The sequence below is a fragment of the Phacochoerus africanus genome, chromosome 7 (assembly GCF_016906955.1).
Source record: "Phacochoerus africanus isolate WHEZ1 chromosome 7, ROS_Pafr_v1, whole genome shotgun sequence".
Lineage (NCBI taxonomy): Eukaryota > Metazoa > Chordata > Mammalia > Artiodactyla > Suidae > Phacochoerus > Phacochoerus africanus.
In genome coordinates, this window is record NC_062550.1 from 54,862,924 (window position 1) to 54,876,272 (window position 13,349).

General features: G+C 35.7%; 1 protein-coding gene across 13 annotated transcripts in view; it reads left to right on the forward strand.

The window, feature by feature from the left end:
* The window catches only part of C2CD5 (C2 calcium dependent domain containing 5), a 92,327-nt gene that overhangs the window by 52,536 nt on the left and 26,442 nt on the right, over positions 1-13,349 (forward strand). For all 13 annotated transcript variants that reach the window (XM_047787412.1, XM_047787401.1, XM_047787405.1 and 10 more), the window contains 4 exons: positions 976-1,090; positions 3,690-3,785; positions 5,681-5,872; positions 11,927-12,113. In XM_047787412.1, the coding sequence (XP_047643368.1) occupies positions 976-1,090; positions 3,690-3,785; positions 5,681-5,872; positions 11,927-12,113 (590 nt within the window). The remainder of the gene's footprint in view (positions 1-975; positions 1,091-3,689; positions 3,786-5,680; positions 5,873-11,926; positions 12,114-13,349) is intronic.

Below are 13,349 nucleotides of genomic sequence, written 5' to 3' on the forward strand. Positions count from 1 at the left end.
ATTCATTTTCAGTCTCAATGGTGCCTTTTATGTGGAAAATTTACAGTAAAAGCTTAGTATCTTATTTAGAGTTGGTTAGGTTTTTTTCTATTTAAAATTGTTCCCAAATGGAATTGGCCACAAAAAGAAACAAATTAGGATATGCTGATTATAGACTGTTTCTGTTTTTAATATCTTTGCACATAAAAAGTTAATATATATGCAGCTGCTGTTTACCAGTAGTTTGCTGCTAAATGCAAGTGATTAGGAAGTGTGTGTGACAGATGCTCCATTTATAATGCTCCATTATAAACAATATTAGACTCCTCTATGGTAATAAAATGCAGTTCTGTGATTCTAAAACATTTTCTTAATGACAGACCTATAGATGGAGTTACAGTGTTCTGTCAGAAATTTGTCCTTATATACATTAACCAGATTCTTTGTATTAATCTTTTAAATGTATTTGCTTTCTTTATTTTGAATTGGCCAGTCACTTTGCTTTAGGGCCTGTATCTCTAGAAGGATGGCTATAGATGGCTTTCTCTTTTTTAACATTGACAATTATTTGCCTTGGAAAGAAGCCAGAATATAGTGCATTGTTAAAAATAGATACCAGAAGATGAAATCACAATTTAAATTAAATTTATGGATATGGCTCATAAGGTGTTCACTCAGTGAGGTGAGACATAAGATGTCCTCTTGGTTTAAGATTAGAATCTGGAAACTCCGGGTCTACATTTTAAGTTGTATCTAATTAAATGCATTCCTGTAGATGTCCCTTAAAGTAATAAAGCAAATAGAATTAGGTGGTTTATTTTCTATCAAGTTTAAAATGTTACACTCTAGAGAAGTAGCATTTAAAGATGTGAGGTTTTAAGAGCTGTTGTAGAACAGTACTTCTTTGCTTTCCAGAGTATGCTTATTTTAAACATTTCTTGTTCATACAGACAGTGTGGTATTGAATAGTGAACTGATTTAAAATTTATTTTTCAGATGAACCAGAAACTCGAGATGCGTGGTGGGCAGAAATCAGACAAGAAATAAAATCACATGCCAAAGCATTAGGCTGTCATGCTGTAGTGGGCTACAGTGAGTCAACTAGCATCTGGTAAATTATGATAACTTGATTTTCTAGATGCTGTAATTTATAGATTGTTGCCTGAAAGGAGAAAAGCTTATTCAAATATAGAAAAAAGAAGAATAGTGGAGTGATTCTGGAGCATGGGCTTTGGTAGAGAACATCAGACCAAGCTTCTTATGCCATTTTTGCTACTTGATGTGAAACTGGGAAAGTTACTCTACTCGTCTGAGCCTCAGTTGATACATTAAAGTGGAGATGATAGCTACTTATTGGTTAAGGTCATCAGAGGATGAAATGAAAATATAATACTGGCACATAACAACTACTAACTCTAGGCTACTTTACTGCAATTTGTGACTCCACTAACTCCTTCCCCTGTGTTTTTGGAACCCTTGCTCTATTGTAAATGAACTGCTGTGTGTCTTTAAAGTTCATTTGTAAACTCTTTCTGCCTTCTTTTACTAACTGTGCCTTAACTTTCTCCTGCTAACAAATCACCCTTCCTAACTCTACCCATACTCTTGGTTCTCAATTCCTTTTTCTCTTGTCTTTCATTTGGATAACTTCTCCTCCTTTACAGTCCATGCCATTGCACAGTTCAGAATTTTCTACCTCCAAAACTTTCTTCTGCCTTTCTTAATTACTGCTCTGCCTATTTCCTCCAGTGAAACACGGTTACCTCCCTCCCAACAGCCTGGCATTGTACTTTCTCATTCTCAAGTCCTCTCTCCCCACTGACTTTCAACCTTATTTTGGACCTCGTCATTGCTCAAAACTATTCCTCTTTAAAAATTTGAGACTATGAAATTTCATTCTTGGATGGATCATAGCCTAATATTTTCCCACCCATTCCATTTGCTCATTTATACCTGGTTTGTTTTGAGCCTTCTCTTAACCAAGAGTTTTCCCAGTTCCTTATTTGGGTTCTGACTTTACTTGCTGTCTGCTGTCCTTGAACCTTACTTTCTACTCCTTCAAAAGTTGACAGCAGATAGCATCTAGAAACTTTGACCTTCTTCTGTATTATTTTTTCCAGAATCTGTTGGATAATTCTTATTGCCTGGTATTACATGGATAACTCTCTTGTGGTTGTGGTGATCACTTTTGTTGGAGAAAAATTATTAGGCTATAGTAAATGAGGTTGTTACAGAGCCATACTAGTTAATCTTCTGAAGACGCTTTCTTTTCCTTTGAAGACCTTGTGTTATACTTTTGAACTGCTCTATTTCCATTATAGTTATTCTACTCTTATAAAACTACTGACTTTGTTATGCTTGTTTGGCCTTACTCCCCAGTAGATAGCTTACATCATTCATGGATTTAGTGTCGTATAGTTTCAGTCTTAGGGATATGGTTTGAAAAGACAAAGTTCTTGCTGTTTGATTCACACATTCTCTTGGAGAATTGTGGCAAGTATATACTATCTTTTATCATCAAGATATTGCAGGATGCTTTAGGATCCCAGAGGCTGGAGGTTAGAAGTAGAATTTGAAGAAAGTGTTAATGAAGTAACTGAAGCTTGAAGAGGAGTATGAATTATACCAATGAAAAGAAAAGGCACAGGGAGAGTGTTCAAGGCCAAAGGAATAGCATGTGGACTAGGCCAGAGATTCAGTGGCTAGAGATAAGTCACAGATACAGGTGTCTACAGAAATGAGTCTGATTAATTTACTTAGAAGTTTGAATTCATGTGATACAAACTTCTCCTTTCCTTCTAGACCTCAAAAAAATCTTTTTATTTAAGTCCTACTTTTACTAATTTTTTCCCATTTCTAACCTCTTCCACTTACTATTAATGGATTCAACTCTCTGAGGTGCATGCCTTGAAATGCACGCCTGCTCTTGTGGTGCCTTTATTCTGCATCTTCTGTGGCTCCATGTTATCTTTTGATGTTCTCAGGGTCCACTTAAACGTTGTAAGCCTGGCCTCTTACAGATCAAATGACCATTTCTTCTGTATCCTTTCTTCTGGTCCATTTACTCTTTGTTTCTGGCGTTTGGCCTTAGGCTGTTACATTTCTCATTACCTTAGTGTTATCTCATTAAATAATTGTGTTAATTGTTAATTTTTTGGCTTTCAAGTTAGGTGATATGTAGTAGTCTTTCAAAAATTCTTTTCAAAATCAATTTTTGTCATACATATAATGTAGCTTATGCTCTGTTTAGTGTATTTTGGATATTAATTTATTTCAGATACCTTTCTCTTATTAAATTTAAACTATAGCAATATAGGTATTAACATAGTTATGCTTTTAGAATAATTTCAATAAAATTTAATATGCATTTAAAGAGTATTTTAATATAGTTTAATGGATTATTGCTGGATTCAGCAATATAGTTTATTACTACTTTTATCTTGAAACATTCCTGTCTTTATCAGTTTTACCATATTTTAAAGGGATCAATTGTCATAAATACTATATTTTTTACAATTTTTAAGTAATAAAGAATTCTTACCTTCTCCGTTTTAACCACATTACTTCAATTTTCTTTCCTAGGTTTAGGCAATAATCCTGTGATATTAATACATAGTAGAGTCTAACTTAAATTGTCAACTTTGTAATCACTTTGATACTATTTTCCAAGCAAATGTTAACTTGTTTATGTTTTTTTTTTTCTTTTATAGTGAAGAGGTCTGTATTTTATCTGCTTCCGGCACGGCAGCTGTACTGAACCCTAGATTTCTGCAGGATGGCACCGTGGAGGGCTGTTTGGAACAGAGGTTGTCGTGATGGCCTGGCTTATTTTCCTTAAGGGCAGAAAAGAAAGAGGTTGACTTTCATTCTCTCAGAGCTGGGACGGTTCTTTTCTCTGAGAGCGGGTTACAGAGGCAGCGTAGCAGTCAGGACCAGACACTTAACTGATTTTTATCTAATCCATAGCAACAAAGAAGTATTGGGTTCTGCACTGTATGACACCTTAAAAAAATTAAAAAAAAATTTTTTTATTAAAGTATAGTTTGTTTACAGTGTTGTGCCAATTTATGCTGTACAGTAAAGTGACCCAGCTATACATGTATGTACATTCCCTTTCTTACATTATCCTGGATGTTCTATCCCAAGAGCCTGGATGTAGTTCCCTGTGCTAGACAGTACGACCTCATTGCTTACCCATTCTAAATGTAGTAGTTTGCATCTACTAACCCCAAACTTCCAGTCCGTCCCACTCCCTCCCCACCTCCTCCTCGGAAGCCACAAGTCTGTTCTCTGTGTCTGTGAGTCTGTTTCTCTTTTGTAAATAGGCTCATTTGTGCCATATTTTAGATTCTCATATAAGTGATATCATACGGTATTTGTCTTTCTCTTTCTGACTTCACTTGGTATGAGAGTCTCTAGTTCCATCCATTAACTGTTATGCAAATGGCATTATTTCATTCTTTTTTATGGCCGAATAGTATGTCATTGCATATATGTACCACTGTATGACATATTATTATTTCTAGTATCTTGGTTAGTGATATATAAGATTAACAATTAAAGAATTTCCAGTACACATTTTTTGTTTGCTACAAATAGAAATTCCTTTATTTGAGTTTTCCTTTTCTTTACCTCCAAAATAGAAAAAGGTCATGAAACAATTTTCTTAAAGAAAATTCTTAATTTACAAAATTGTCAAAATACTATGTTGTATGAAAATTATGTATAAAAGCTTTGTAGAAAATTAAATGTAACTTTAATATATGTGAAAGAGAAAGTAAAAGTGAAAGCATTAGGTAAACTGAAATGACTTTTTGGCTTATTGGACTACTGGTACCTTTAATCTTTTAGCTTCCATAAATGTAAGTATTTTTCATAAAAAGATGAAATGATCAAATATGTATACATATATATATTAATTTGGTACCAGAGTTTACCCAAATAATATAAATTTTAAATACCCCTTACCCCACAGTCTCATATTTGTTTTTCCACTCATTATTAATGTATTAGTATAAAGGAAGAAAGCAAAAAATTCTGTATGTGATCAAATTTAGTATAAATTTGTAAGTCTGTATATAGCAAAGAAAGATATATTAGTTCTGGTAAGCACACGGAAGACGTTGGTTAGTGTCTTCTTTTGTCAGTGTTGAAAATGGATTTTGATTGTTATATACTTCAGAGCATTAAAAGTTATGGTAAATAGGAAAGTGAATGTGGGACATTTTGAACTGTATTTTAAAGACTTGGAATGTTCTGTTGAGAAAACTGACTTTACCAGTGAGCTGTCCCAGCTCTGCCATAGTTCTCACATGTCACTAGATTTCATTCTTCAGATAGATAGAAGCCTTATTTAACAAACCACCTTTCTCATGCAACTTGAATGTTTCTGTTGTGGCTTGTATGGATATAGTGGAATTCTCTTTTAAATGGCAGTTCTATGTAACAGTTAGCATCTCTATTTGTAAAAGAGAAAAATGTCTTTACAAAGAATTAACGCAGAATGGCTTTCTACTTTTATAAGCCTTTTATTTCGTATATGGTTCTGATTCACTGGTCATTTCTTATCAGGCATAGTGATACCTACTGCAGTTGAAGTTGTGATATAGTTTGTTTATAAGTACTGTATATATAATGTATGTTTTTGAAAAAAGTGCATAGAATTTTCAGGAATGTCTTTTTTCTTAATATGTTCATATAGGCTAGAAGAAAACTTGCCTGCAGGCTGTGGCTTTTGCCATATACCATATGATGAACTGAATATGCCATTTCCAGCTCATCTCACATACTGCTATAACTGCAGAAAACAAAAAGTTCCTGATGTTCTTTTTACAACTATAGACCTCCCGGTGGATGCAATAGTTATTGGAAAAGGTTGTCTCATTCAAGCAAGGTATGTTTGTGAGGAGTATTTGGGGTCCTTGAAGGAGTATGGAGTCAAATAGACCTATTTTCAAATATCTGCTCTACTGTCTCCTATCTTTGTGATCCTGGGCAGGCTGGGCAATTCTGTCTGAACTTTGTGTTTTACTGTATGGAAAATTGGGAGGAAAAAGATCCTCTTTATGGAACTCAGATAAATTTATATGCAAAAGCAGCTTTAAGTATCAAAATTCTGTACAAATGTTTATTATCATGAGGATTGTTAGTTAAGCTGTTGCAGGCTAGGGATATGACTCAGTATGCTTTGATGACATTAAATATATAATAGATTTTGGAAATTGACTTTGTCTTCTTTTAAAGAATAGTGCTATATATAGTGTTTCTTTTACAACTTCACTTAGCTGTTAAAAGTTCCATTTAAAGTGTCCTTGGGTAGGAAACGCTAAACTGTGGTAGGCACAGGAAATGAGCTGCAACTGTCTAGGTCACTGACAACTGCCAGGTTACCAAATCCACTGAGTATTTCTGCCCTCATCTTACTTATCTTTTATTTACCTAGGCAATAATCACACAGTTGATAATTTACTCCTTCTCGAAACTCCTTGGACTTCATATTGGCACACCCCCTCCTTTTTCCTACCTTTATGTGTATAGTCCAGTTAACTTGCTGATTCCTCCTCATTTCTTGATCCTTAAGAGCCATGGGTTTGGACCCTTTTCTCAAAGTTTTCTCCCTTGTTGAACTTATCAACTCTTATGTTATCTATAAGTCTAGGACTCCCAGATTTAGAGCTCTACTCCAGAACTCATTTCTAAATTTCAGACCATATACTTCCCTGTCTTCTTCACAGCCCATTTTCATAGACATCTCATATTTGTTCCAAATTGAACTGCTGATTTTCTCCACTTCTTTCATATTAGCCTTCTTGATTTCTTTTTTTCTTTTTAGGGCCACACCTGCATCATGTAAAAGTTCTCTGGCTGGGAGTTGAATCAGAGCTGCAGCTGTAGGTCTGTGCCTCAGCCATGGGAACATTGGATCTGAGCCGCATCTGTGACCTACACTGCAGCTTTCAGCAACACCGGATCCTTTACCTACTGAATGAGGCTAGGGATTGAATCCAAATCCTCATGGACAGTATGTTGGGTTCTTAACCCGCTTAGCCAAAACAGGAACTCTGCTTCTCTATTTTAATAAATGATCCCTTGCTCTGTCTAGTTCTTCATTCCAAATAAGGTATTCTTAGGCATTGTCCTCTTTCCTAACCTCCACACATGACAATTACTACAAAGCCATGTTGCGTTCTCGTCTAAAATATGTTTCTAATCCATTTGCTTTCACTTTCATTTCCTCTTGCATTTTAGATCTCCCACTTAGGATTGTTTTCCTTTTGCCTGAGGTTTCTCCTTGAGTATTTTTTTGGTGGGTCTGCTGATGGTGAACTGTCTATTTTTGCTCGTCGGAAAATGTGTCTGTTTTATCTTCAAAAGGTATTTGGGGCTAGCAGTTATTTTCCTTCAGCACATTGAAGATATCCTTCCATTGCCTTCTGGTGTTCAGTGTGACTATTGAGAAATAACTCATTATACTTTTTTTTTTTTGAAGTGTGCCCTTTTTTTTCTTTTTTTTTTTCAGGCTATGTGTGAGCTAGTCTGTTTGTTTTTGGTTTTGGCAGTTTGCCTATGAAGTGTTAGGTATGGAGTTCTCTTTATCTTAATTGCTATACCTTGGACTTCTTGTATCTGTGGGTTGGTGTCTTTTACGTATTTTAGAAAAATTTTAGATTAGTTCTTTGTTTCATCTCTTTTCTTGATACTCCAGTTAAAAGTATGTTAGACTTTCTCACTGTTTCTTCTCTGTTACTTTCTTGTCTCTATTTTTTTTTGTTGTTGTTTTTTTGGGGCTGCGCCTGTGGCATATGGAGGTTCCTAGGCTAGGGTTTGAATTGGAGCTGTATCCACTGGCCTACACCACAGCCATAGCAATGTCAGATCTGAGCCATGTCTGCAAGCTACACTGCAGCTCATGGCAACGCCAGATCCTTAACCTGCTGAGCAAGGCCAGGGATCGAACCTGCGTCCTCATTCCTCATTGATGCTAGTCAGATTCGTTTCTGCTGAGCCACGATGGGAACTCCTCTTTTCTATATTTTTTAATCTTTTTGTTTCCTTAAGCTATATTTTATTTTATTTTTTTATTTTAATTTTTTTTTGTTGTTTTTTTAGGGCCACACCTGTGGTATATGGGAAGTTCCTAGGCTAGGGGTTGAATCAGAGTTACATCTGCTGGCCTAAGCCACAGCCACAGCAATGTGGAATCCGAGCCACATCTTTGACCTATACCACATTATGGCAATGCTGGATCCTTAACCCACTGAGCAAGCCAGGGATCGAACCTACATCTTCATGGATACTAGCCAGATTCATTTCCACTGTGCCACAAGGGGAACTCCCTCTTTATGCTGTATTTTAGATATTTTCTTATTTATCTTTTGACTCTTTAATTCTCTCTTCAGCTGTCTTTGATATACTATTATGGCTAATAATTGGGTTTTTAATTTTTGATAATCTATTTCTCTTTAAAAAATTTTTTTATGATTTTTATTTTTTCCATTATAGTTGGTTTATGGTGTTCTGTCAGTTTCGACTGTACAGCAAAGTGACCCAGTCATACATATATATATATTCTTTTTCTCACATTATCCTCCATCATATTCCATCACGAGCGACTAGATATAGTTCCCTGTGCTATGCAGCAGGATCTCATTGCTTATCTACTCCAAGTACAAGGGTTTGCATCTGTCAACCCCAGACTCTCAGTCCATCCCACTCCCTCCATCTCCCCCTTAGTAACCACAAGTTTGTTCTTCAAATCCATGAGTTTCTTTTCTGTGGAAAGGTTCATTTGTGCCTTATATTAAATTCCAGATGTAAGTGATATCCTATGGTATTTGGCTTTTTCTTTCTGACTTAACTTCACTTAGTATGAGAGTCTTTAATTCCATCCATGTTGTTGAAAATGGCATTATTTTGTTCTTTATGGCTGAGTAGTATTCCATTGTGTATGTATATACCACATCTTCTTCATCTGTTGATGGACAGTTAGGTTGTTTCCATGTCTTGGCTATTGTGACTAGTGTTGCAATGAACATATGGGTGTATGCATCTTTTTCAAGGAAAGTTTTGTCTGGAAATATGCCCAAGAGTGGGATTGCTGGGTCATATGGTAGTTCCATATTTAGTTTCTGTTGTACCTCCATACTGTTTTCCATAGTGGTTATACTAATTTACATTCCCACCAACAGTGAAGGGGGGTTCCCTTTTCTCCACACCCTCTCCAGCATTTGTTATTTGTTGACTTGTTAATGGTGGCCATCCTGACAAGTGTGAGGTGGTACCTTGTAGTAGTTTTGATTTTCACTTCTCTAATAATTAGTGATGTTGAGCATTTTTTCATGTATGTGTTGGCCATCTGTATATCTTCCTTGAGAAATGTCTCTTCAGGTCTTTTGCCCATTTTTCAATTGGGTTGTTGGTTTTTTGCCATTAAGTTGTTTGTATATTTTAGAGATTAAGTCCTTGTCAGTTGCATCATATGAAACTGTTTTCTCCCATTCCGTAGATTGTCTTTTTTTTTTTTTTTTAATGGTTTCCTTTGCCGTGCAAAAGCTTATCAGTTTGATGAGTTCCATTGGTTTATTTTTGCTTTTATTTCTGTTGCCTTGGAAGACTGTCCTGAGAAAACATTTGTGAGATTGATGTCAGAGAATGTTTTGCCTATGTTCTCTTCTAGGCGTTTGATGGTGTCTATGCCTTATATTTAAGTCTTTAAGCAATTTTGAGTTTGTTTTTGTGCATAGTGTGAGGGTGTATTCCAGTTTCATTCACTTACTTGCAGCTGTACAGTTTTCCCAGCACCACTTGCTGAAAAGACTCTTTTGCCCATTTTTATATTCTTGGCTCCTTTGTCGAAGGTTAATTGACCATAGGTGTCTGGGTTTATTTCTGGGTTCTCTATTCTGTTTCATTGGTCTATATGTCTGTTTTGGTACCAGTACCCCACTGTCTTGATGACTGTAGCTGTGTAATATTGCCTGAAGTCCAGGAGAGTTATGCCTGATAATCTATTTCTATTTCTAGATGTTTTATTTTGTTCTTTTTCAAATCTGATATCACATACCATAGTCTGCAATTGATTCGGTAACTGATAAGTTTAATATATAAAATATCTTTTTTCCCCTGCTATTTCTGATGGCTTATATTTCATTGTGTTTTATTTGCTTGGACTCATAGGAAATTACAAAAATTATACAGAGTCCTCTGTATCCTTCAGCTGTCTTTCCCCTTTGGTGACATATTATGCAGCTATAATAGAGTAATAGCTAGGAGGAAACTGACATTGTTCTCATACTATTAACCAAACTACAGACCTTATTCAGTTTTACATTTTTTTAAACTTACATTCATTTATGCATTTATGTATATATGTAGAGGTCTATACAATTTTATCCCATAAATAGCTTTGTGTAAACCACCACCACAGTCAAGACAGAACTGTTCCACCATCACAAAAGAACTTTTCCATGCTACTTCCTTATGTTTATTCTCTATACTTCCTCTTGCCCTGGTCCTGTGATGCTTTTAAGATGATTTTAAAAAATACATAATTTATCCAGTGTTTGTTTGTTTGCTTGTTTGTTTATTTCAGATAGGAGGGGATTAGTCTTTATTAGCAGTTCACAGAGTGTGGTCCCTAGAGCAAGAGCATCAGCATCCTTGAGGGACTGTATAGAAATGCAAATTCTTAGGCTCTGCACCAGACCTCTTGAATCAGAAACTCTTGGGATGGAGCCCAGTAATTTTGTTTTTAACATGCCCTCTAGGTGGTTCTGATATAAGCCAACATCTGAGAACTACTGGCCTAAAATAGCCTGGCTTGCCAGTTTGGGCATCTTTCCTTCATCTTTCTCGACCAAGCTCTCATTGACTCTAACCTAAATAGCTTCTTGTCTACCATCCCCACACCAATTCTCTTGTCTTTACTCCATTCTCTGTAGCAGTATAAATGGTGTCCTGAAATATACACTGGATCGTGTTACTACTTACACCCTATCTGATGGCTCCCATTGCTGGTAGAATAAAATCAAACTCCTTACCATTACCCATAAGGCCCTAACATTATCACACCCCTGCTTAACTGCACCCTCATTTTTGCTGCCCTCACCCTTGCCCACTTCACCTGAGCTACAGTAATCTCCTTTTAGTTCTTCATTAAACCGTCTGTGTTCCATCATTGTCTTTCTCCATTGCTCTCAATTCCATCATTGTCTTTAAAATCCCAGCTCAGATGTCATCTCTGCTGTGAGGCGTTATGTCTGCTTATTCTCACTTTCTTCACTTGGTTTATTTTCTGCACACATCTGATTCTTAAGCATTATCTGTAGTTGTCTTGTTTCTTTGTTTATTTTACCACTCTCTACCAAAGTAGAAGCATGAATGGAGACTTCATGTTTTATTCATTGATCAGTGTTCGCCACCTGGAACAGTGCCTGGTACGCAGCAGGTACTCAGGTTTTTTGTATTCTTTTAATGAGTTAATTGTTTCCTCTGCTCTTTAACCTTTATATGATCGCGTGGAGTTATGAAACCTAAGATTGCAAATTACATTCTTTAGTGATTTTGATTAGTATTTATTTCATTTCCAGAGATTTTTTTTTCTTTTTGTTTATTTTTAACTTATTTTTTGGCCATGCTCATGACATGCAGAAGTTCCCAGGCCAGGTATTGAATCTGAGCCACATCAGTGACCTGAGCCACAGCAGTGACAACACCAGATTCTTAACCTCTGAGTCACCAGGGAACACTTTTTGTTAATTGAAATATGACTTTTAGCAAAAGAATATACTGTGAAGAAAATGGTAGGAAAGATTATTGATAAAACTTAATAAGCCCATTTGAAACAAGTAAATGTTTAATCAAGCACATTTTTAGAAAGTTTTAAAAATTGGACGTTTCTTAAGATGGTGCTAAGAACATTGTCCATTGACTAAATTATTTTTAACAGGTTGTGTCGCTTAAAAAAGAAAGCACAAGCAGAAGCCAATGCCACAGCCATCAGTAATCTGTTGCCATTTATGGAGTATGAAGTGCATACTCAGCTAATGAATAAGCTGAAACTCAAAGGAATGAATGCTTTGTTTGGACTGAGAATTCAGATCACCGTGGGCGAAAATATGTTGATGGGCTTAGCTGTAAGTTTTGATGTTTTATTTTTGTTTTGTGATTCCTGTAGTTGTAGAGTCTGTGTTTTATGTCATTCAAAGAGTCTTTTAAAAAGACTTATCCAAAGAGCAGACATGAAGACATTAAGGGTTAGGGATATTATAAGAAGTGAAAAATCTAGTGGATAGGCTTTCAGATATTTTTATATTTATTTATAAACATTTGAAATTAAACTATTTATAAATTTATTCATGTTTATATTATTATTGTATTTTTATATTCTGATCATAACCTTTATAGTCAGATTTCTTGAGAACTACCATGTGTAGCTTATTTAGTAGGTTGGCCACCATGGTTCTGGACTTTATTATTGTATTGTTTACACATTGCTAAGACAGGGTTTCTCCTTCTTGGCACTGTTGATATTTGAGGCTGGATAACTCTGTTCATTGTAGGATGTTTAGCAGCATCCCTGACCTCTGTCTGCTAGATGTCCAGTAGCTTCCCCACAGTGCGGCAACCAAATGTTAGCAGATGCTTTTGGGGACAGAATCACTACTGAGAGGGGAGGACAGTTGTACTAAAATAATCTTTAGTTTTCATGGAGAAAATAAAGCAATACGTGTGAGACACATGTACTATGGCTGGCAGTAGAATGTGCAATGGAATGTGTATATTTCTTAAGTGCTAATAAATTGTGAGGTAGTGAAAAGCTCGCTCTCAGCTTCATGTTCACCTTGGCTTATTAGAAAATAAATTTTGACTCAAGGTGGCAGTGTAGAAAGTGAGAACTGCCTTTGCAAACAGCCTGAGACCCAGAGGCCTGTGGAATATTTATGGGAATCTCATATTATAGACACTTTGCGGGCCAGGATTTTTTTTGTCTCCAGCACTTTTCAAATTGGAATTCTTTGCTGTCTTTTTGAGACACGCATAGACATTTAATTTTAAGAAATTTTTGGAACTTGGATTCTTTTTCTCAGATGGCATTTGTAGGTAAAATGCTAAATTGTTTCCTGCTTCATCTGTTCCTTCTATGAGAGTAAATATGCAAATTTCTGTATGTAGGGGGAGTGGATGATGGTAAGATGATTAGGTAATCTCAGTTTCTTAACAAATTAGTAGTGATTAATAAAAGTAACCTGATTCATATTAAAATGTTTGGTATTTAGATTAACTTGGGATAAAAGGTTGATTATATTTCACCCGTCTAAAAACTCACATACTTAGTGAGGGCATAATATAAATGTGTAGTTGAGTTGAAT